The 25,352-nt window shown below is 40.0% G+C and overlaps 2 protein-coding genes across 2 annotated transcripts; one reads left to right on the top strand and one right to left on the bottom strand.

The window, feature by feature from the left end:
• The first annotated feature begins 20,105 nt into the window (after positions 1-20,105).
• LOC121769772 (probable methyltransferase TCM_000336) lies at positions 20,106-22,331 on the top strand. Its single transcript, XM_042166529.1, has 4 exons — positions 20,106-20,248; positions 20,340-20,744; positions 21,439-21,711; positions 21,841-22,331. The coding sequence occupies exons 1-4, from the start codon at positions 20,174-20,176 to the stop codon at positions 22,183-22,185; spliced, it is 1,098 nt and encodes a 365-aa protein (XP_042022463.1). The 5' UTR covers positions 20,106-20,173; the 3' UTR covers positions 22,186-22,331.
• A 1,463-nt stretch (positions 22,332-23,794) lies between these two features.
• On the bottom strand, positions 23,795-24,454 carry LOC121770311. The gene has a single exon (XM_042167061.1). It carries the CDS (start codon positions 24,452-24,454, stop codon positions 23,795-23,797), a length of 660 nt encoding a protein of 219 aa, XP_042022995.1.
• Positions 24,455-25,352: the final 898 nt, after the last annotated feature.

Below are 25,352 nucleotides of genomic sequence, written 5' to 3'. Positions count from 1 at the left end.
ATTTGTAAATTTTTAGTTGTAATTTGTAATTTTAAAGTTGTAATTTGTATCAATAAAATTGCATTTGTACATCGCTTTATTCTAATTTTATTTATACAAATATATTTACATTTTTTACTTGAATTACAAATTCACAATGTATAAAAAAAATTGAACCGCCAAACCGGACGAACCGGCCCGGAACCGGATATGCAACGGCGGTTCCGGCGGTTCATGGTTCAGGAACCGGAACCGCCGAACCTTGGCCGGGCCGGTTCAGGTTCACTTATTTTTTGAACCGGAACCGGCGGTTCCGAACCGTGGTGACGTCTAACTCCACTCCACTTCCTCCAACCCCAATAACTCCAGCAAGAACTCGATCCGCATGAGCCCTGACTTGCAGAGGAAAGCCTGAATAGCTTTGCCTCTATCATCAGGAACCTGCTGATTACCAAGCATCCCTGCTTCAGCACAGCACGAGAGGATGTCCCTTTTCCACACAAAATCTAAATCATCACAACTCTCAATAACTTTTTGGAAAAGTAACAAAAATGGTAATAAATGAGTCGAAATTAAAACCTTTGAGGAAGAATTAGCCGAAAACAGGTTGAGATTGTCTCGAATTTGACTGCGCGAGGAATCGAATCTCATCAAGCTTCGTGTCAGCTGTGCCAATGCAGAATACTTGCATAATGTTGTTGTTCTTCATATCTTCCATTGTTGAAACCTCAAACGAAATCTGTGAATGTGAAGGGGTTGTTGGTAGTTGAGCTGAGTGTGTATATTTCATACAGTGATTCTGAGTTGCTGGAGCCAAATTAATTATATTTATAAATTTATAAATATCATTAGTTAAGTTTACAAATTCAATCTAGTGTTAATTTTTGGAGTTTAATTGATTTGACAATAATTCAATCAGTTTTTGATTAAATAATTTTTTATTTATATTAACTCTATAAATCTATACTAATGTTGTTTATAGTAAATTATTTCGAACTTAAAACTATCACTTGAATAGCTAAATGTGAGCTCAATTTAACTTATATGGACTCTCAGTTGGACTATTATATTCTTTCCGTTCTATCGTAAGAGCATCCACAACCGTGCTCTTGCCAGCGGCATGGTTGTGGGCCCGACCCCACTTTTTCTGCATGCTCTCTGGCAAGAGCACAACACCCACAGCTGTGCTCTTCCGCAAGGACGAGCACAATTAATTTAAAATTCAATTAAACAATAACATTTCCATAATAATAAAATTCATTAAAAAAACCTAAATAAAATTACAAATGACAAATAAAATAAAAACGACATAAATAAAAGCCTAAAAATTAAAAATTACATAATTAAAATACTAAAAATTAAAAAAGCCACTACTCGTTGCCGAATTTCATCCACATGTGGTTGATTAGGTCTTCTTGTAACTGAATGTGGGTTCGGGTATCGCGCATTGTGTGCCTTGTCTCGATCCTCTGTCCAACCGTCGTATGCTCACCTCGGCGTGAGGGAGACCTCGCTGTTGAGCTTCCGGCTTCATCCTCGTCGTAGAAGCTAGCCGCCCTCGGCCCTTCGTCGGCTATAATCATGTTGTGTAAGATAATACACGTGAACATGATGTCGGCGATATTATTCACGTACCACAGCCGAGCCGGGGCCTTCACAATGTTGAATCGGGCTTGAAGGACCCCGAAGGCTCTTTCGACGTCTTTCCGCGCGGACTCTTGACGCTGCGCATAAAGAACCCGTCTCGGGTCGTGCGGGTTGTGGAGCGTCTTCACGAACGTCGACCACCTTGGGTAATCTGCCGGAAACCGCGGCTGGTCGGAAAAGTAGTCGGCAACGAGCCTTTCGTGGGCTCCCTCCCGGTCACGATGGATGTAGCGGCGATTTGATCTAGTTCGTTGAGGAGGAGGAGCGGGGGTATTCGCCGCGACATATGCTTCGTAAGCGGCACGATGTTGTTCGTAGTATTCTTGTTCTTCGCGCTCCGCTTCTGCCATAATATGGGTGAAATCCATTTGAGGTTTTGAGTGAGGGATGAATGTGTTGATAGTTTGTATGAGAATTATGAATGAGAGATGAATGAGAGATGATTTGATGTGATAAATGGATGATGAATGTGTGTATTTATAGATGATTTTGGGGAAAAAATCAAAAAATCAAAAAATTCAGAAAAACGGGCAAAAAAACGGCCATATTTTTGGGATTTGGAAAATAATTTTTTTTTATTTTTTATCATTATTTAAAATTAATTAACGAATTTAAAAAAAAATTATTCAAAGGCAACAGCTATGCCGTTGCCCAATCGTGTGCCGCCACGTCGACTGCTCGCTGGCACGGCGCTGCTCGATGGCGCGAGCGCAGCGGCGGCGAGCCTCGTCCTTGCCGCTGGCACGGACGGCGGCCTTCTTCCCGACCACCGTTGCAGATGCTCTAACACTTTTTTGCAATAAGTGATAAGGTTCATTTTTGCTCTATAAAGTATGAAAAACATTTGATTTTCGTTACGAGATTTTATATAGTGTTTTTTATGAGTTAATGGAGATAGAATAAAGTAAAAGAGATGAAAAAGTAGAGATAATATTGTTTGTACAGTAGTTAGAAATAAGAACAGAAATTGATAGCTAATTTCTACTTTTGTTTCTTAATTTCCTCTTACGTGCATAAAGGTACAATCCTCACTTTTAAACGAAATTTCCCCCTAAGAGCATCCACTACGCTGTCCCCCCACCATCCCTTAAACTACTATTTGAGGACCCCATCTGTACTTTATTCCTCCATCCCTTAACTAAGGGACGGAACCTGCAACGCTCCGTCCCTTATTCCGTCCCTTAAATTACTATTCATTCAATCTCATTTTTTATTTTTTTTCCAACACAATTCAATTAAAACAAACACACTTCATTAATATTAAAATAACATTACAACATAAAATAAAAATACAACTTAAAATTTTTAAAAAAACATAATTAAAATCTTAAAAAAATAAAAATTACATAATTTAAAATATAATTTTATATGGACATCCTTGAATATTTTATGTTTCACTTTCGATGTGGGACAAAATCATTTTTGGATGTCTTTATAAAAGAGAAGCAACCAAGAATGACTTTGTCCCATATCGAAAGTGAAACATAAAACATTCAAGATTGTCTCTATAAAAGAGAAGCAACCAAGAATGACTTTGTCCCACATCGAAAGTGGAACATAAAACATTCAAAGTTTTCTCTATAAAAGAAAAGCAACCAAGAATGACTTTGTCCCACATCGAAAGTGAACATAAAACATTCAAGGTTGTCTCTATAAAAGAGAAGAAACCAAGAATGACATTGTCCCACATCGAAAGTGGAACATAAAACATTCAAGGTTGTCTCTATAAAAGAGAAGCAACCAAGAATGACTTTGTCTCACATCGAAAGTGAAACATAAAACATTCGAGGTTGTCTCTATAAAAGAGAAGAAACCAAGAATGACATTGTCCCACGTCGAAAGTGGAACATAAAACATTCAAGGTTGTCTCTATAAAAGAGAAGCAACCATGAATGATTTTGTCCCACATCGAAAGTGGAACATAAAACATTCAAGGTTGTCTCTATAAAAGAGAAGCAACCAAGAATGAGTTTCATAAATTCGCAAGCCCATCAAATATATGTGGGCTATTACGAATTTCTTGTATTTATTTATTTGTAAAAATTGTTTTTAAATATAAAAACAATTTTTAAAAATAAAAAATATTTTTTTTAAAATTCGATTTTTTTTAAAAAAATTGATTTATTGCGTCAGCGTGACGACGCTCACTCGCGGGCCGGCAAGTGGGCGCCACGCACGACGCCGGGTCGCACCACGTCGCCTAGGCGCGTGGCTAGACGGCTTGTCGCTTGTCTCGGCGACACGGGACGCGGGACGGGACGGATCGCGGGACGCCGGCGCGACGCTCAGTGGATGCTCTAAGAATATACTTAGGCCACCCGCAATGGGCGGACGATGGCACGCCCGATGGCGCGCATCGTCCGCGCCATTCATCGTCCGCCCCCACTGTGGGTGTGTGGCATAGGCCGCGGACGATAGTCGCGGCCTATGCTTCGGGCGCGACTTAAACCGCGGACGATGGTCATCGTCCGCGCCATCGTCCGCTCCATTGTGGACGTCGCGTACGATGGTCGCGGACGATGGCACGCGGTTTCGTTTTTTTATATAAATCTCGTTTCTCATTCAGTTGTGCATACGAACATATCTACTATCTCTCAACATATTCTCTCTCAACATGATTGAAGACGTGTGGGCTCGTAACCGCCGTCGCTGAGTTTGCGTTTTTTATTATTTTGCATTGTAATGTATTAATTTTTATTAAATGAATGAAGTTTTTAAAATTCGTATTTTAAATGTATTTTAGTTTTTTTTTTAATTCATATGTATTTTGTAAATATTACAAAATTGATGATGTGGCGCGCCATAGGGCGCGCCTTAGGGTGCCCCACTGCAGGTGGAGAAGGAGTAGGATAAAAATGCTGACGTGGCTCGCCATAGGGCGCTCCACTGCTGATGGTCTTATGAGTTAGGTTGAGTTTTATTTCTCCCAATGTCTGTTTGCGTGAGTGAGATGTTTATTTTTGCTTTTTCAAAGACTGCTCTGCTTTGCTTTGTATACTGTTTCACTTGTCCACTCATGTTGCCAAGTAGTATAGTTTACTTTTCCATCTTGTCAATTCAAATTTTAGTCTTTTGTTTCACATCACCTGTTATGCTTATTTGCTGAATCTCTCTTACTTGTCCAAGTTGCGTGACTGCACCCAACATTTCCACTAGTTTAGGGCATCAATAACCCCGATCCAGTTTCAGGTCCCAAGTCCCCTCCACATTATTATTCCTGTATAGTTGTGACCCAAACCCCAACTGCTCTAACCCTGCAGGCCACAATCCGAGCCGCAACTAATAAAAGATACTATTCACAACTTCGACATATTTAACTCGTAAATGCAATTCGTTGAACAATTGAAACTGGAAAAATGCATTGTTCATTAGAAATTAACATTACATTTCCTAGACGAAGCAAATTAAAAATACTAGAAACCCGGGCCACAACTACTACTTCTTCATTTGGGCGCGAAGGTAGGCGATCATCTCACGGTGCAACTCGTCCATCTGACGTTCATCGCTGTTGAACCACTCCATTGACACCGAAGCAAAGGGTATAATAGAGGATTGAAATGGAGAATGCATGTAAGAATGATGGACGATAGTCTCGTATTTATAGACACAAAATCGAAAAAAAAATATATTTTGAGGACTTGTGGCCCGGCCCGAAGATCATGCAACGCTGGGCCGGGACTCGCGGGATGCGGCCCGTGACGCGTTAACGCCGGCCAGGCCGGGCCGCGGGACCGTCACCGAGCCGCAAATGCGGCCCCGGGACCGGCCTGGGTCGTGACTCGCCTCCATCCAATGCTTGGGACGGGCCGGGACTCGCGATTTGTGGCCCGGCCCAACGCGTTATTGATGCTCTTAGTTCCCACTTAGGATAGTTTATTTCATGCAAGTAGTTAAGTCTCACCATCCCAAAGTAAAGCATAGCATGGTTGCATGACCAACCCCTCTCTTGTGTATGAAATGTCTTATGTCTGAATTACTAAATCTCTTATGTCTGAATTACCATTCCTTGATGGATCGACATCCGCACTTTCCATATACTCGTAATGATAGTATTTTAGGAAGAATGAGAACTATAACTATATTTGTTGGGTCAAAAAGAGGCGTGCAAATGACACGTCTCCTAAAGCTCTTCAATTAGATTTAAGAAAATAATGTTTTTTATGTGAGTGGGCTTGGGTGTACAAAGAACATCTGGGCTTTATTTCATGGACCATAATTTTGGCTTTTAGGCTTTATAAATTTGATTGGCATATTTGTTCATGTACCGAGTCAGATATAGTGTTCAATGTTGGAATTTGTACCGAGTTTCGAGGGGATATTTGTACTTTCTAGATTATTAACTTTTGTTGTTAAATTCCATGGTGCAATTGTTATGTACTTCCATTTAAGATGTTTTGATATTGATATATGATTCGAGTGCTTGAAGTGATAGTTCACAATCCAAATAATACCCATTTTGTCCCATAAGAGATTGTTCATAGACTTTAAAATATTGTCCAAGTTTGACTTGACACGAGTGATACGAACGGGGTCCAAGGCCAAGGCGGACGCGACCACGACTCTCCTTAGGCTGCCCGGAAGGCCCGTCACGAGATCCATGAGACAAAAGCTTTGGGAGGGCGTTTCAAACTTCATCCGGAGGGCAATGGAGGAGGGAGACGGAACACCCGGTCGGGCGAATCCACCCCTCCAAAACGCCCGATCGGGCGTTTGTGCACTGAGTGTCGTCCACGTTCCAGAGAGTTCGCCAGGTCGGGCGAACTCACCATCCCAAAACGCCCGACCGGGCGTTTGACAAAGTAGCGGCAGAGTACAGAGAGTTCGCCCGACTTGGCGATTTCACATGTCCAAAACGCCCGACCGGGCGTTTTAACTATTTTAGCCGAATTTCTAATTTTTTGAACCCTTTTCTTGGGATTCCAACCCTAGCTATAAATACTATTTTGTAAGACTTTTGTTGGCAGACTTTGATGAATGGTATTTTGAAGACTCCTTTGAGAGCATCTCCCTTGTGAGATTTTTATCCAAATTCGTACATGTAGGTTGCTTGGTTTATGTTCATTAGACTAGATCAAGTATAGGTATGCATTTATGGTGGTGTAGTCATGAATGTGGAACCAATGGAGTGTTTGCTTTGGGTGAAAGTAACCTAGGGTTGCCCACATCTTCTTGTGGGAAGTCATAGGTCCCCAAAGAGGATTCCTCCCTCTTTATACCCTTCTTCCTTTTCTAACATCTCCACCAAACTCCTTTTTGATCCTAGTTTTTGTGGCTAGCTCAACCTATCATTTTTATCATAACTAAAAAAAATTAGAGTCAAACACTATTTTGGGTATTTCTTGGGCACATGGAAGGATTCCCTCACAAGAATCCTTATCATTTGGTATCTAGAGCCTAGTTGCTTAGTAAGTGTTTGATTATATGCCTCTATGAAATTTCATTTCTTTATTTTTCCTTGTTTTAGCCTATGTTTGTTTATTGGTCTATTGTTTTGGATTGAGCTGATTTTTGGTGTGAACGAACCTTGATATATGAACTATTTACCTGCAAAATTTCAACCCAAATTTTCATTATTTGATAGGTCAAATTAATGTGTAAAGTTGCTGCCCTGTTTTGTGCCCTAATTTGACAGATTTGGGGAAAATGTAAAATCGAGGGTATTCTCGAAAATCTGCTATATTATTTTTCCCTATTTCTAAACCCTCTAATCTTGTTATCTACCAAGTTTCATCAATTTTGGGGTTGGGTAGCCATATCAAAAAAATTCCTAAAGATCAGCCAAGAGTTACATGAATTTTCAGCACAACTAAGTTTGTTTGTTAGCTTCCTTAGGCATTGAACCTTACTTTCACATGCTTGATTGGCTTTACTTACTTGGTTATATTGCCTACGTGTATACCTTGATTGATTTGTCTTTGCACTTGCATTTTGGAATTTGGATCGAGAGTGAGTGATACTAGCCCCACTATATTCTAAACCTACCGAGTGACATTAGTGAGTGACTTGGGGGGGGGGGGTTGGGGTATTACCATTGGGGTGAGTTAGCTTTTTAAATCTCCCCTTCTTGTTTTACTAACCCCTAGGACTAGTTCCTAGTTTATTTTTCTTTCTTATTGTAGGTACCATTTTGAAAGCCACCTCGTACTAGATCCACCACGATGGGGGATTCACAACCGGAGGGAGTTGAACCGGGTGCGAGCACGAGTCATAATTTGGCGGGGGATGAGTTGACAAGATTGATGACATAAACTATGGCGGATTTGAGGGATCTAAAAGAAGGCCAAACAACAATGCATGTCACTCAAGATGCTATGTTCGGGGATTTGAAGGAACTCAAGGAGAACCAAGTATCCATCCATGATAACCAAGATTTTCTCCACGACGAGCTCAACGCTTTGAAGGCCATGCGACTATCAAGGTCAAACACCCATAGGAGCAACCCCACACATCACAATGCCTCCGAGGAGAATAATGGAGAGGAAGAGCCCTTGGTTAGTACGATCATGGGGGGTGGAGGACGGAATGGGAAGAGCGTTTAATACTTTGAAAAATGACCTAACACATGTTCCCTTACTAGCACTCCCTAATTTTGATAAAACATTTGAACTTGAATGTGATGCAAGTGGTGTGGGGATTGGGGGAGTTCTCATGCAAGAGGGTAAGCCCATAACTTACTTCTCGAAAAAGTTAAATCAAGCCCAATTGAACTATCCCACGTGCGACAAGGAGTTGTATGCTAGAGTCTGTTGCCTTAAGAATTGGCAACACTACTTGATGCATAAGGAGTTTGTGATACACACGGATCATGAGTCTATTAAGTTCTAGGAAGGCAACATAAACTTGATAAAAGTCATGCTAAGTGGAGTGTTTTCCTTGAGACTTTTCCCTATGTCATTAAGTATAAGAAGGGAAAAGACAATGTGGTTGCCGATGCTCTTTCTAGGAAACCTTTTGAGACCTATCATGATGGTGATTTACTTGTGAGTGATACGGTGTGTTTGAGAAAGCATGTGCTTGCTATGTGTGCCTCCAATTATGTTGGATTTGAGTTTATTCAAGACCTTTATGAGCATGATCATGACTTTTCTTCTATTTACGAAGCTTGTGAAAAAGGTATTTTTGATAAATACTACAGGTTGGATGACTATCTTTATAGGGAGAATAGGGTGTGCATACCTTCATGCTCGTTGAGAAATTTGTTGATTAAGGAGGCTCACCTAGGGGTCCTAATTGGTCATTTTGGGTTGCTTAAAACTTTTGACATACTAAGTGAGCATTTCTTTTGGCCTTGCATGAAAAAGCATGTTGAAAAGTTTTGTAGTAGTTGCTTAGAATGTAGGCAAGCCAAGTCTAAATCTAACAATTTTGGTCTCTACACCCCTTTGCCTACTCCTACACATCCTTGGGTAGACTTGTCCATGGACTTTGTTCTAGGTCTCCCAATGTCTCTTAGGAAAAAATGATAGCATTTTTGTAGTGGTGGATAGATTTTCCAAAATGGCTCACTTCATTCCATGTCGGAACACAAGTGATGCCAAATTCATTGCTAGTTTATTTTTCAAGGAGGTGGTAAGAATCCATGAGGTCCCAAGAACTATTGTGAGTGATAGAGACATCAAATTTTTGAGTTTCTTTTGGAAAACACTTCGGGGTAGGATGGGTACCAAACTTCTTTTCTCTACCACCGCACACCCCCAAACGGATGGCCAAACGGAAGTTGTAAACCGTTCCTTGGGTGCTCTTCTCCATGCATTGGTTTTGGAAAACAAACTTCTTGGGAAGAATGTTTGTCTATAGCCTAGTTTGCTTATAATAGGACCATACATTCCACTACCCAACAATCCCCTTTTGAGGTTGTCTATGGTTTCAATCCACTCACCCCGTTGGACTTGTCCAAGGCCGATTTACCTTTGTTTTATATGGTTGATGTAGGTGGGATGGAGAAGGCCAAGTTTGTGCAAGACTTGCACACCCGAGTGCAAGAACGAATCCGCAAGATAGGAGAACAAGTAACTCAAAGGGTGAACAAAGGGCGGAAGAAAATGTTGTTCAACCTCGGAGATTGAGTGTGGGTGCACCTTCGGAAAATACGTTTTCCCGACAAGGCAAGATCCAAGCTCGCCCCGCGAGGGGATGGCTCATTTATGGTCCTAGAGCGTGTGAACGACAATGCCTACATCATTGATCTTCCCGGTGAGTATAACGTGAGTTGTACCTTTAATGTGGCTGACTTGAGCCCGTTTGATTTTGTAGGGGACGGCCCGGATTTGAGGACAAATCCTTCTCAAGAGGGAGAGAATGATACGAACGGGAGGTCCAAGGCCAAGGCAGACGCAACCACGACTCCCCTTAGGCTGCCCGGAAGGCCCGTCACGAGATCCATGAGACAAAAGCTTCGGGAGGGCGTTTCAAACTTCATCCAGAGGGCAATGGAGGAGGGAGACAGAACGCCCGGTCGAGCGAATCCACCCCTCCAAAACGCTTGATCGGGCGTTTGTGCGCTGAGTGTCATCCACGTTCCAGAGAGTTCGCCCGGCCGGGCGAACTCACCATCCCAAAATGCCCGACCGGGCGTTTAAACTATTTTAGTTGAATTTCTTGTTTTTGAACTCTTTTCTTGGGATTCCAACCCTAGCTATAAATACTATTTTGTAAGATGATAAAACTAATTTCATACATTGGTTAAAGGGTAAAATTCATGTGTTTGCAGGGTCTAACGCATATTTTAAGCCAGGTGTGTAGAAGGAAAGCCAGATCCAGGAAAGAAGAGGACAATTACATGGTCCAAGGAACTGGCGAATAAGTGAGCAATTTGGAGGGAAAACGACTAGACGGAGGAGATAACGAAGCTGAAGGGTAGAATGCAGATTTCTATGAAGGCTTCTAGAAGATCAACTCTGCACCTATATAAGGAGGAGAGCATGCAAAAAAACTTCAGAGGGTGGAGGACTTGTGACCAGATTGTGGCTCGTAGCTCACTCACTTTTACACACTTAGGGGGAAATGTTCGGGAGATCGTTGGGTAGTTTTCGGGTTACTTTGTGCTATTTCGTAGTTGGGCAACACCGTCCTCACAGAGGGCGAAGAAATAATTTAATCGCTTTCATTTTAATTTTCATCGTGAATTTCACCGAGCTTCGCTGTTCGAAGCTCGGCTTTGTTTTCTGTTGAATTTCTGTAGGTTTATGAAGTTTCTATTTCCGTATTTGAGTTACTGTTAATTTCGAGCAAGGATGCAATTGGTTTTAAGTTTGTCGAGGTACTTTGATTTTCGCACCATTCTACTGAGTTTGCGCAGAATTGTTGAAGGCTTGTGTTGATCGGGATAGATCGGTTGAATCAGGAGTTATGGAGTTGAATTTGTTGATTGATGGGTTCGGAATGCTTGGATTCGGAGTGGATTAAGCATCCGACGTTTGGATCTGAAACAGGGTGATCGGAGTTGATGCCGGATTTTCATGTTTTCATTTCATTCCGTCTAGCGTATGTAGATTTGTTTTATTTCCGGCTAATTGCAAGTTTCCGACGTCCACACTTTTACATTCTGTTTGAATCTTGGTTTGTGCTCTGTTTTCTACATGTTCGTATTTGATACAGGTAATGAGATGTGCGACAGTGTTGGTTAATCATTTAGTTGTTATTTGCAGCTTTAATACCGTACTTTCTGTTTGCGAAAAATAGTCTCCACCGTTTTCCTGCTTTCTGTCTAGTCAAATTAGGAAGTTGATTGTTCAGTCTAAGAAGTTAGTTTAATGTCTCGCAGTTATGAGAAAGTTTAATGTCAGCATGATGTTTTCAGTTTCCTAGGTCCGGTGTTTACTTCGTTCCTAGGTCTAGTAGTAGTTACACCTCAACCCAAATTTGCGTGGCAGCAGCCGCTTTCTAATCCAGAATCTTCTAAATGTTTTCTGACACATCCATCTTCGTGGGATCGACCCCTTGCTTCTCTATACTAGTCTATAGTATAACTGGTTGAGGGATCTTTGAAACGCGAGAGTTGTGTGTCCAACGACCGAGTCTTCTATATTCCCCTGAGTTCCTAGACCGAGTGATCTAGTGGGTTCATTGGACTTAGTAGCTCGACCTAGAACAGTAGAACACCCACACACTCTACTCCCGCACACTCTACTCCCGCTCCTTGACCTGGGAACCTGGCGTTTCAAAATCACACTTTATGGGAAAGCGTACGGTTGCTGACCTCATGCCTGCAATCGCCTGCTGCAACCGTTCCCATCTAATACCTATTTTCCCTCCTTATTCTTTATTTCTCAAACTAAACACACTCTCTCACTCTAAAAAATCCTCAAAATCTTCTCTCGCATTAACCCTAATCGGAAATTTTTCTTCCAAGTTTTTGTGTGATTTTCAGAATCAGATCATGGAGAACAAACCAAGTGCAGGGAGCCCCTCCGCATCTGCCGGCGCGGCGACGTTCATGGCAGAATTAATGCAGAAGTTCGGCGGTTCAGAAGAAGCGATGAAAGCCTTCGCTATGTTCACGACGATGATGGAAGGGGCAAAACCTGCCGCGTCGACAACCACCGCACCACCACCGCCGCCGATTCCGGAGGATTCGACAGCCCAACCTTTTGACGTACAAGCTGCAGCCGAACCGTCTACCAGCGCACCCGTGAAAGACGCCACGGTAGGTGTCGAGAAGGGACATGAGGCAGATCTGGGTGCGGGGTTGGAGCAGAGGACGGGTATTGAGGGGGAAGCCCTAGTTACCGTTGAAGGTGTGTCGGAGGGGGAAACCCCTGTTTTACCTGTGAGAATTTCAGAGGGGGGGACCCCTGTTTTTTCTGAAAGAGTTGTTGAGGGGGAGACCCCTGTGAAGATGGTGGGCGGTGAAGCCCAAGAGGAGAAACTTTTAGAGGAGGGGGAATCCCCTATTTACATTGAGGGGACAACTCCTGGATTGTCTGAGGAGGCGGTGGCCCCCGTTATTGAAGAATCATTGGAGCCCGTTGATGGTGGGGTGAATCTGGTGGTAGATCTGACAGAAGTCCCGGAAGAGACGGGTTCACCGATAGATACACGGGAAGCTAGGCGGCAGGCTCGACGAAGCCTGTTGGAGGAGATTGATGATACAGCCCAACCTACTGAAAGAGAAGTACTGGATCCAGCGGCTATGGAAATAGGGAAGGCAGATTCTCGTGGATCTAGCAATAAGGAGGAGCGCCGCCAGGCAGCGGAGAGGAAAGGGAAGGGTAAACATGCAGCTACTTCCTTGGTTAAGAAATCGAAGAAGCCCGCTGAGGGCAAGTCTGTCGAAACCTCACTTTCTGCACCCGCGAAAGTACCGTACGCGGAGGAGCCACTTAACCCTGCTGGGTCCAGTGACTCTGAAGAGGTCGAGATAGAAGAGCCAGAGAAGTGTTTAAATTTTGAGCCTGCAGAAGTCTGGATCACCAAAGGACTGCTAGACGCAATGAAAAAGTTCGATGATCCCAAGCGAGCGGCAACATACAAGGAACGGTGTAGCACGGGTAAGCTTGCAAAATCTGGAAAGCGATATTTGGGGGAAGAATTGGAAGAAATAGACTCCGACGAGGAGTTTCGTCAATACATCAGCACGATCGGGTTTGACTGGCTCTTGAAGCATAGTGGGGCTGAGGTGCCAGCTGCGTTGGCCCGAGTGTTCTTTTCCATGTTTCACCTGAAGTCCACCACAGATCTAGACGCGGATTCCATTACTTTCCGCCTTTTTACTGAAGAACATGACATGAGTCTTAGAGAATGGTCCCTCCGGATGGGCTTGTTCATGCGTGCTGAGGATGACTATGGCATATGGAATGAGAGGATGGTAGGAGCCCCAAGGAACACACCCGGGTTCACACCACAGTCCGCTTGGGAGTTCGTCACGCACCCGAAGGTTGGACAGTTTAAGACTAGTTACTCAAAGGCGTTCAATATCGACAACCGGATCCTGAGGTTTGCTCAGACATTTATCAGTTACAACTTGATAGGGACCGCAAACTCAGCCTTGACCACAGTCGACTTATACTTCACATGGTGCATGGCCAAATGAGTGAAAGTGCATCTGGGCTATTGGTTAGCCCAGGCCTGCCATCAGATGGCCGCAAACCCTTCCCGACATATGTACACCTGTCATCTCTTAGGTGCCTACCTCCAGCGAAACTCTATAATGAAGATTGCCAAATCTGCGCCGGAGATAGTAATGTGCGAGCCTCCAGAGCTTTTCAGTGTGGATTATTTCTTCAACAAAGGCTTGTTATACATGTCGGGGAATGATGTGTGCTTCTACGAGGTCGGCAGGTTGGAGCCCCAGGTGAAGCCCGAGCAGTGCAGAATTGAAGCAGTCGCCAGTGTTGGGTACGAGGAGATGAAAACGGACGTGGGAATAATGCACAAGGAACTGGGTGCAGTTCGACAGGAAATGAGTGTAATGCATACGGAGCTCAGTGCTATTCGGAAGGAAATGACTGAGATGCGGAAAGAGTTTGGCGGAGTCAGGGAGGAGATGCAGGCCCTCAAGGGGCGCGTCACTGTCTTGGTGGGAAAGTCATCTACACAGAACGATCGTATAGCGGAAGCCGTCAGCTTAATGATGATGATGACAAAGTGGCTGAGGGAGAAATTTCCCGAGCCTCAAATGACATTGCCTGCTAGACCTAGCAGTGTGCCCACGCAGTCAGGGCAAGGAAGTTCTGCCCTCCAGTTGCCCCACCAGCCTCCAAGCCCTTGACAACCCCGTCCGCATTAAAGCCCGTGTCAGTAAGAAAACCAGTGTCTACGAGAAGTGCGAAAGAGGAGGATAAGCCGGAGTCACCGGCGAGGAAGAAAGCAAAAGTCACCCGATCCTACGTTCCACCGCAGCTTGGCTCCCGCGGGAGCCAAGCCCCTAATTGAGTTCCCCCTTTGACCAAGTAACTTTACTTTCGGTTTTTCTTATGTTTTGTGTTAGTTCTTTTTCCAAGCATGCCTTGTGATATCTGGTAGTCTGCATTTTTTTATGTCTTCTCCCACTTAGCTCGTTGCACGGACTAAGTGTGAGAAGTTTGTGTTGTTCTTGATATGTTTTGTTTTTTGTCTGTTGTCATTTCTGCCACTTAGCCCGTTGCTCGGTCTAAGTGTGAGAAGTTTGTTTTTGTTAAGTGCTTCTGTGTTTTGTTGGGATCTGTTATTACTTCCTTGTTTCCCCCCTTCACTAGGATAGCTTGGGGACAAGCTTGAGTGAAGTGGGAGGGGGAGTGAGTAGTACAGTTTGTGCCTAAGTTTGATAGTTTTTTAGGTTTAAGTGTTTATGTGTGTCGCATGAGCTAGTGAATATAATACTGCAAGATCCCCTTAGTAAGAGCAATTGATGATAGGATGCATGTCAACTTTGAGGCTTTTTTTCCTTAATAAGCTGAAGTCAGTTTGAATGAAGTAAGGACGATAGAGGATGCTCTAGATAACCTAGTTGTGAAACCCTTCTATAAAAGTGAGTTATAAGCCTATACACTTTGAGCTAACTTGTATAAAAAGGGTATCGCCACTTGATGCTTAGAGAGTAGAGTCAGAAGGAGAAAATAAAAAAATAAGAAGAAGAGGAAATAAAAAAATATAGGTTCTGGAGGTATAAGCTGGACGAAGTCCAGGAAAATGAGGTATAAGCTGGACGAAGTCCAGGAAAAAAGAGGTATAAGCTGGACGAAGTCCAGGGAAAAATTTAAAAAATATATATCCTAAGGGCAAGGAGCAATAGTACCCTGACCCAGGAAATAAAAAGAGACGATAAGAAGGAGAAACTCTCATAACCCGATGCATCAGTGGTATAACTTGGACTTAAGAGTGATTCGATCCTAACATCCCTGGTGAGGAATGAGTGATCGAGTGAATCCAACAATTGGGGAGTCAAAGGACTATCTTGACGAACTGACAGACCAATTAGGTAGAAGAGGAAAAGGGGAGGATTTGGAGACTGTAGAAGAATCAGATAGATCTTAAGCTTGTGGGGACGGTTGCCTAAAAGTTGAAGCCAGGTCATGCCTTTGTTTTTTTTTCTTCGTGTTTTTCCTTAAGTGTTTATTTTCACTTTGTTAGTCTCGTAGTGTGACTAGGTCTAGGAGTTTGTGTTTTTTGCTTTTGTAGAGTCGGTCTGAGGACAATCATGCATTGAAATTCGCCTAATTTCTTTTTCTTGTCTTTATACTTGAGGACAATTATGGTTAAAGTGTGAGCAGTTTGATAAGACTAATTTCATGCATTGGTTAAAGGGTAAAATTCATGTGTTTGCGGGGTCTAACGCATATTTTAAGCCAGGTGTGTAGAAGGTTTTTGCCAGATCCAGGAAAGAAGATGACAATTACATGGTCCAAGGAACTGGCGAATAAGTGAGCAATTTGGAGGGAAAACGACTAGACGGAGGAGATAACGAAGCTGAAGGGTAGAATGGAGATTTCTACGAAGGTTTCTAGAAGATCAACTCCGCACCTATATAAGGAGGAGAGCATGCAAAAAAAACTTTGGAGGGTGGAGGACTTGTGACCAGATTGTGGCTCGTAGCTAACTCACTTTTACACACTTGGGGGGAAATGTTCGGGAGATCGTAGGGTAGTTTTCGGGTTACTTTGTGCTATTTCGTAGTTGGGAACACCGTCCTCACAGAGGGCGAAGAAACAATTTAATCGCTTTCATTTTAAATTCCGTCGTGAATTTCACCGAGCTTCGCTGTTCGAAGCTCGACTTTGTTTTCCGTTGAATTTCTGTTGGTTTATAAAGTTTCTGTTTCCGTTAGGGCTGGCAAATCGTGCGGATTGGGTCGTTATCGGGTCAACCTGATAATGACCCAACCCAATAAGGCCTAACCTGAACCCGACCTGTTAAGGAAACTATAAATCCGAACACGAACCCGACCTGCTACCTTCAAATCCGAACACGACCCGCACCCAACACAAACCCGTTATCGACACGATATAATATGGGTTGACACGACACGATAACAACCCGAACCTGATATTACATGATTAAAACCTAATATTACATGATTAAACCTTAATTTTTAACCTAATTTACCCAATTAAAATTTGTTTTATACTATTTAAACCTAATTTATAAGAAATTAAAAAATTAAAGTAATATATATATTTTTAAATAATAATAAAAATAATAATATTATTTCTTAATGGGTTACATGTATCCGACCCGCATCCGACCCGAACCCAACCTAAAATTATCGGGTTCTTAATGGGTCAACCCGATAAGGACACGAATCCAATAAGACTTGACCCCAACCCAATAATTTCATGCGGATTCGTGTCAGATTATCATGTCGTGTCGAAAATTGCCAGCCCTAGTTTCCGTATTTGAGTTACTGTTAATTTCGAGCATGGATGTAATTGGTTTTAAGTTTGTCGAGGCACTTTGATTTTCGCGCCGTTCTACTGAGTTTGCGCAAAATTGTTGAAGGCTTGTGTTGATCGGGATAGATCGGTTGAATCATGAGTTATGGAGTTGAATTTGTTGATTGATGGGTTCGGAATGCTTGGATCCGGAGTGGATTAAGCATCCGACATTTGGATCTGAAACAGGGTGATCGGAGTTGATGCCGGATTTTCGTGTTTTCATTTCATTCCGTCTAGCGTATGTAGATCTGTTTTATTTCCGGCTAATTGCAAGTTTCTGACGTCCACACTTTTACATTATGTTTGAATCTGGGTTTGTGCTCTGTTTTCTACATGTTCGCATTTGATACATGTAATGAGATGTGCGACAGTGTTGGTTAATCCTTTAGTTGTTGTTTGCAGCTTTAATACCGTACTTTCTGCTTACAGAAAATAGTCTCCACCGTTTTCCTGCTTTCTGTCTAGTCAAATTAGGAAGTTGATTGCTCAGTCTAAGAAGTTAGTTTAATGTCTCGCAGTTATGAGAAAGTTTAATGTCGGCATGATGTTTTCCGTTTCCTAGGTCCGGTGTTTACTTCGTTCCTAGGTCTAGTAGTAGTTACACCTCAACCCAAATTTGCGTGGCAGCAGCCGCTTTCTAATCCAGAATCTTCTAAATGCTTTCTTACGCATCCATTTTCGTGGGATCGACCCCTTGCTTCTCTATACTAGTCTGTAGTATAACGGGTTGAGGGATCTTTGAAACGCGAGAGTTGTGTGTCCAACGACCGAGTCTTCTATATTCCCCTGAGTTCCTAGACCGAGTGATCTAGTGGGTTCATTGGACTTAGTAGCTCGACCTAGAAGTCGAACTCGAGACCTCCAAGATGGCGCGGTATCCTTGCCACCCTACTCAATCACTTGAGCTAGGGGGCTTGGATATCTAATATTTTTTTTGTTATTACTGGAGAGTTTACTTATTTTGTTATTAAAGATCATATATGGATGATTATAAACAGAAACATCTACCAAAGACAATATATGGATTATTATAAACAGAGGCATCTAATAATCTTGTATGCATGTCAAATCCATCAAAGATGATAATCCTTCCTACAAGTAGAGGGATTTAATTTGGCGACCATTTTAATTAGTTGTTTTGCAACTCTAATCGAATCAAACCCTCTATTCAAATGGAAGATGACGTGTCATGAATTCCATACAATTATTCTTTTAATCTTATTCGTGGCTTAACATTTTTTTCCAATATTTCATCATTACATCTCATCATTAGTTACATGCTCTTCCAAATAATCATTACCATTTACACACTTGAACCGATTCTTTCTTGCACTATATATATAGTACTTGCCTCTTTTTTGCACTATATAGTTAACATGCATAAAAAATTTAACTATGCTTTTTTTTGTTTAGAGGGTCATTAATATGTTCGTTGATTATGACACTTCAGTCATTAATTCTCTATTATGCGTTTTCATTTCCTAAAAGAATTGTTTAGTGTTCTTTCTTGGGCTATATATGACATGCCTGGTGCCAAATAGATCCACATGGGGTCAAGTTAGCTACATCAATTTTAAATTTAGGCTGGGAATATTTTCCTTGGAAAATAGCAAATTCCGACTAAAGTTTATAATTTTTTCGAACATTATCCATTATAATAAATGCATGTCTAGCTCTTGAAGATTTTTTTTGTCTAGTATACACCTTTTTCTGAACGTAAAAAATTTCAATATTAAAGAAATATTGCTCGCTAATATCATAACTATGGTAAAATTTTGGATTTTCCATGAAGTTAAAACTTGGGCATAATAATCATGAAATTTGATCGAGTTTGGAGGCGAAGAATGGTAGTTAAAATAGTGTTAGTGGATAATGAGATCCACATTATTATTAGTGTTTAAAGATGGGATGTAGTGATATTAAATGGTAAATAAATTAATGTATATGGGTAATGAGTTTAGAGAACTTTCAAAAAATGAAAATGTGATATTTTTATGGGACGGACAAAAAATGTAAGTGTCCTTATTATATGGGACGGAGGGAATATTTTTAAAGGATTTCACAGCATATACTATTTGGACATTTTCAAGTTCAAGACTTTTGTAAAATGAGCTGTTGAGACATGAATAATATTTACCTTTGTAGATAACAAGAGACGATCAAATGGGAACACCAAAACCCTGATCGGATCCAATCACTAAAGAAAACAAAATAAATATAATGAAACAATTTATATTAAATACGAATAAATTTTTATAAAAAAAAACGTTAGAATCAGTAACGGCCACATATGATTTATTTTGTTGGAAATTTCAAATGCAAATAAAGTTTATAGTATATGAATTTTTTACAATCAAATTCTATGTTTATGAGAAAATCATATAATTTGTAGTATCAATAACTAGGGGTGTGATCAATTTCTAATTTCTTAAGTTGCTAACTCTGCCAACTCATAAACGCAGTGTATTAAAAATTGTCAACACAATGACATTAAAATGTCAGTACATAATTTTGTTGATATTTCAATATACTGTGTTGACATTATGTGTCGATATTTTAATGTCATGGTACTGAAATTTTTAACACACTGCGTTGATGAGTTAGCAGCGTTAGCAACTTAAAAAGTTAGCAATATAACGCACCTTAAATAACCAATAGTCCTATATAAAAATATTTACTAATAATTTACAAAGTAAAATTACTATACACCGATAATCTCAAAGCATGTATACAAATTAAAAGAGTGATAGTCTCGGTTTAACAATCTTTTTCCAAATGGCAAAGATAAGTCTAATATTCCTCCCACTATAAGTAACTCTTTGATAAATCTTGTAAAATTTATTCACCTACAGACCACAACTCTTCAACAAAATAATGCAGTCATCCACAAGTACAACTCTAGTAAAATTTCCCTTTTTCTTTGAAATGGCAACGAAATATGTCAACCATAGCTCCCACTAAAGATATACACATGGATAAACCTTTTAATAAAACAAGTATCCTAATTAAAAAAAATTGATGATTTAGCTTTAACAATTTTTTCCTTAGTTTTGAAGTGGCAATGACAAGTATTTCATCCCACTATAAAACCCAACTCACATGTCACATCATCATCAACATCATCTCGTTTATGCTACGTACACTTTAATTATTTCCTATAAATTCTTCTCATCATTCAAAAACCTCTCAATTTCACCATGGATCTTGAAAAGGCTTTCCACATGAAGGGTGGCCTCGACGAAACCAGCTATCCCAAAAATTCTGCATTGCAGGTCTCTCTCTTTCTATGATTTTTTTTATTTTTATTTTTATTTTATGGTTATTAAATCAAATTATTTAGCAATTGATTATTTGATTAAGCAGAAAAAGGGGGCTGAAACGGTGAAGCATATAACCCTAGAAAGCATAGAGAAATTGATCATGGAAACAAGGCCCAAGAGCATGGGGATTGCGGATATGGGCTGCTCTTCAGGGCCCAACACGCTGTCAAACGTTAAGGAGATCGTCGCCGCCGTGGAGGAGACCTGCCGGAAAATCGGGGAGGCGGCGCCGGAGTTTCGCTTCTACCTCAACGATCTGCCTACTAACGATTTCAACACAATTTTCCAGGCCTTGCCGGAATTCTACCGGGAGCTCAACGCCGGGAAGGAACACGGGGGACGCCCGGTTTATGTCGCCGGCTTTCCCGGCACGTTCTACGGCAGGATCTTCCCTGACAACTGCTTGCATTTGGTCTATTCCTCCTATAGTCTCCACTGGCTCTCCAGGGTTAGTTGTTCGCTTTTTATTTTCGGACAAGTTGTCAGAAAAAAACATCAAGTTTGGTCATAGTTAATTTCAATATTACAGTAGCTAATTTTATTATAATTTTGATTTTTTTTTTCAATTGTCGCATTGATTTAGATTTTGTGAAAAACTATGTACTCCCTCCGTCTCGTCAAGTGATGGAATTTTTTTGGACACGTGATTTAAGAAAATGATATATTGAATTAAAGTTGACATAATAAAGTATGAGAGGAAAAAAAGTAAGAGAATGCGAATAAAGTAAGAGAAGGTTAAAGTTTTGTTTTTAGCTAAAAAATGAAATTGATCAATTGTGATGGGAAAATCCAAAATGGAAAGTTGATAACTTGTGATAGGACGGTCAGAGTATAATTTTAGAAGCCAAAATTCATAATACATATATCTATCTCAAAAATTATTGGTTTTAGTGTGAAAAGTACTGTTGTAGAATTAAATTAGAGTAAAGTATTTTGGCTCTAAATCATTAGTAAATAGTTTTACCTCTAATTTGAATCAATGGGACAATGGAGAAAATGTTACATTTAGGATATAATTGGTTATTTTTTAAAGTTGCGAGATTAATTAGAATTTGATCAACCGTTTATGATTTTTGTTGCAATTTATCCTTTATTTAATCAATTGGAATAGAGTGTCACATTGATTATATGGTTGGATTCAGGTTCCTTTAGGAATTTATGACGAGCAAAACATGTCGATGAATAGAAAGAGTATTTATATATCTACAAGGAGCGAAAATGGAGTGTGTGAAGCATATTACAAGCAATTTCAAGAGGACTTTTCATTGTACCTTAAATCGAGGTGTGAAGAGGTTGTGAATGGTGGGAAAATGGTGCTAATATTGCTGGGGAGAGAGGGGCCTTGTCATGTGGATAGGGGCATTTCTTTGTTATGGGAACTTCTCTACCAATCTCTAGCCACCCTCGTTGACCAGGTAATTAATTAAAATGCAAGCTCTATATATTGTACAATGTCAACACATTGTAAAAATTCAAGTTGTGTATATATCTGTATATGTATATGTATATGTATATGTATATGTATATTCATGATCACGGTGTAGGGTGAAGTTGAGGTGGAGAGATTGGAATCTTATGAGGTGAACTTCTATGCACCATCAATGGAAGAGTTGGAAGATGAAGTTAGGAAACAAGGGGGTTTCAAGATTGAGGTGATTCACAAGTTCCAAATGGATAGAGATGCTGCAGCATCAAATTCAATTAGCTATGGAAATGCAATGGCAAAGGCAGTCAGATCCATACAAGAACCAATGATTGCTCATCACTTCGGACATGGAATCTTGGACAAGTTATTCCAACTTTTTGGGAAATTAGTGGACCAAGAGACGGCCAAGGATCATGTAACCTCTACTTCTATTGTCTTAGTTCTCACTAACTTGTACAATTAATTGCCTGCATGTGTGATTTAACGTTGCCTTCACATATGTATTTGTTTCATTGTACACACATCCATGTGTGCTTGAGGTAGTAATATAGTACTATTCGAGTGTAATAAAATATCTCATACTTTGATTATATCTAATCATTTCACAGAGTTGTTATCTACCAATTGAAAAATAAGTTCGTTAAATTACATGCACGGGAGTTATTTTATCTGAGCACATATGATCCTTAATTAAGAATTTTATACATATATATTAATACTAATAAGTAATGGTGTTATCAATGTATATACACATTTTTGCAATTCTTCCTTTCTTCAAAAAAGAGCGCACAACTAACATTATTGAGCAGAAAAAGAGGAATTTATATTTAGAAAGGGGCACTTGATTTTGAATTTATACTCCCTCTGTTTCATAGTAATCGAGTCATTTTGTCATTTTGGTACATAACATAGTAGTAGAGTTATTTCCTTTTTAGTAAAAGTCAACACATTTCTCCACACCTACTTTACTCTCTCTTCATCTCTCTACCTTTTCCATTTTTCACTTTATTCTTCCTTTACTTAACTCACCTAACACAATTTTCTTAATCTCCGTGCCGAAAAGAAACGTCTCCATTAGTATGGAACGGGGGGAGTATAATCTTCTATTTCTGTTTCTGCAGGGCCAAAGGTTTGACAAATTTTTGGTGTGTCTCACTTTATATTTTTAAGCTTATTTTAGTGCTTGGTGATAAGTTAAATTAATTGTGAAAAGACCCCAATCTTTTATCAAAGTGGAATGCTAATGATGATGCTTCACAAATTGAACGAGGAAAATGAAAAACAATGGAAAAAGAGGGGCAGAAAAGAAGGCAACAAAGTTGAATTCAGGAAGAATCTAATCTCTATTTTCCAAAAGTTAAAGCCACTTTTGCTCAAAGATAATGCGGTAAATCAGTAATTATACTATCTTTTTACTTGTATTATTACATGTGGAATCATTTCTTTTCGAAATGGTTATCAAAATAACGATAATGAGCCTTTATCAGTTTGTTACAATTCATTGCAGAAACGACTTTCTGTTATAATTTTGTTTTTCTAAATGATGATTAGCCACTCATTATCAGATGTTACACCTTACAATACCTATTTTTTAAATTTTAATTTTTAAATTTTAATACTATATAAATTAATTTTGGTCCACAAATTGAATGTAAGGGGGGAGAATTTTAACATTAATCATTATGGCTAGAGGTAGTGATAAAATACAAACTTTAAATATTATATAAATTTTAAATTATGATCTGTACCGTTAGAAAATGTCAACAATGAATAATAGCAACAGAAAATGTCAACACAGTTTCAACATAATGTTAACACAACATCAGCCGTTGACACTATATGGATATTTTTTGTTGCTGTTATTTTGTCATCTGTTGACATTTTCTAACTGTCCAGATCATAGTTAAAAGTTTGCATTTTGATTGCATTCCTATTTTATTGTTAGATACTCCATGTTTTAACAATTTTAAGATAATCAAAAAATTATTGATACTCATGAGTGAGTATTTAAAAATCACAATGTACTATAAAATTAGGGGAAAAATAAGATAATTAACTTGTTAATTACTAAATCAGTTGCATCCATGAAGCACAATGGTGAGTTTCTCATCTTGATGAAACTTAATCTGCTTAGCAATAAATGCTTCAATCGCTCTCTGAAAATCCTCATTACTCAATTTATCCACCACCGCCGCCGCCGCCTTCTTCTCCTCCACTCTCCTCCGCAATTCCGTCTCCGACCGCCGCAGCTGCCTCTCGCAATTACCACCGCTTCTCTCTCTCCTGAAATTCGCCGATCGGCTCCTCCGGTGAGCCCTAACTCTAGTGACCTCGAAAATCGTCTGCTTGTCCTCGTACACGATCTCCTCCGATCCGGAGAAATCGGCGCCGCTGGTGACGAAATCCTGGCCGAAATCAACGTGGATTTCGCGATGATCGTGAAATCCGTGGTGCAGGAAGAGGCTGCGCGATTTGTAAAAGAGGATCAGGACGATTGCATTGCTGAGGAAGAAGATGAAGAGATGGCTGACGACGATGTTCACGAGCCACCGGATATACTCGCCGGAGATCCTGACGGCGAAGGGAAGCCGAGTTAATGTCCAGGTCAGCAGGATCAATACGGTTAAGATCTCGGCAATGCGGAACAGCTTTTTAATTTGACCGACGCCGCAAATTATAGCCGGAAAACCGTTGGATTTGACGGAATTACCCTCAAAATTAAAGGCCTCCATCATAGTGTGTATATATGTCTATATTTTTAGGCGGATCAGAGTGTGTTTGGTGATTATCAGAATAGGCATTGGCAGATAAGTTAAATTGAGGAGAAAAAGAGGATGGATTTTTGTAGAAACGAATCACATTGCGAGTGCTGGTAGCGATGCCATTTTTATAGAGTTTTTTTTCTATATATGTATTTTTTTTTTGGGTAGTGTTGAGACAAATATTGAATAGATTAATTATGGGCGAACCCACATTTCCATTATGATTGGTATGATTAAAGAAGTAATTATGACATTTCGGTGCAATTCAGATCATGATCATATCTCAATCACGATACTAAGCTAGAATTGCTATATGTGGGGGGCGGATGTAAAAAAATATTACTACTAGTAATTTTTTAATAAATGTCTTAGTGTAAGAGAAAATGCTTAAAATACGAAAAAGTTTCATGAGAGCGAACAACGTTTTTACCTATAAAAAATCAACAACAAAGGAAGGAAAAGAAAAAACTCCCTTAAAGTCCTATAAACTGATGTTCATTTTGAATAAAATCAAAAACTAAAGCAAGAACACTTTCTTTTTTGTTTGCCTCAATCAAGATGACTCATTATTAAAAATAGAAACACGTTTATCTCTATTTTATTCTTCTTCTTTTACTTTATTCTCTGCATTAATACACAAAATAAAATTGTACTCCCTCTGTCCCAATAAATATGAAACGTTTGCTTTTCGGCACGGAATTTATGGAGTTTTGTTTTGTGAGTTAAAAGCGAGAGAGTAAACTAAGAGAGAAGGAAAAGTAGAGACAAAGTTATTTCTATTTTAGGAAACATTTCATTTTTAATGGGACAACTCAAAAAGGAAAATATTTTATTTTTAATGGGACAGAGGGAGTATAAAATTTTGTGC

This window comes from Salvia splendens, chromosome 16 (assembly GCF_004379255.2).
Source record: "Salvia splendens isolate huo1 chromosome 16, SspV2, whole genome shotgun sequence".
Lineage (NCBI taxonomy): Eukaryota > Viridiplantae > Streptophyta > Magnoliopsida > Lamiales > Lamiaceae > Salvia > Salvia splendens.
Note: the sequence above shows the minus strand (reverse complement) of the source record. Positions and strands in the feature narration are given on the sequence as shown.

Bases quoted from the DNA above. Each gene is read 5' to 3' on its own strand.
- LOC121769772 (XM_042166529.1), top strand. From the start codon at position 20,174: ATGGATCTTGAAAAGGCTTTCCACATGAAGGGTGGCCTCGACGAAACC. The intron at 20,745-21,438 runs GTTAGTTGTTCG...GGTTGGATTCAG, and splicing joins GTCTCCACTGGCTCTCCAGG to GTTCCTTTAGGAATTTATGA. The intron at 21,712-21,840 runs GTAATTAATTAA...ATCACGGTGTAG, and splicing joins TAGCCACCCTCGTTGACCAG to GGTGAAGTTGAGGTGGAGAG.
- LOC121770311 (XM_042167061.1), bottom strand. From the start codon at position 24,454: ATGGAGGCCTTTAATTTTGAGGGTAATTCCGTCAAATCCAACGGTTTT.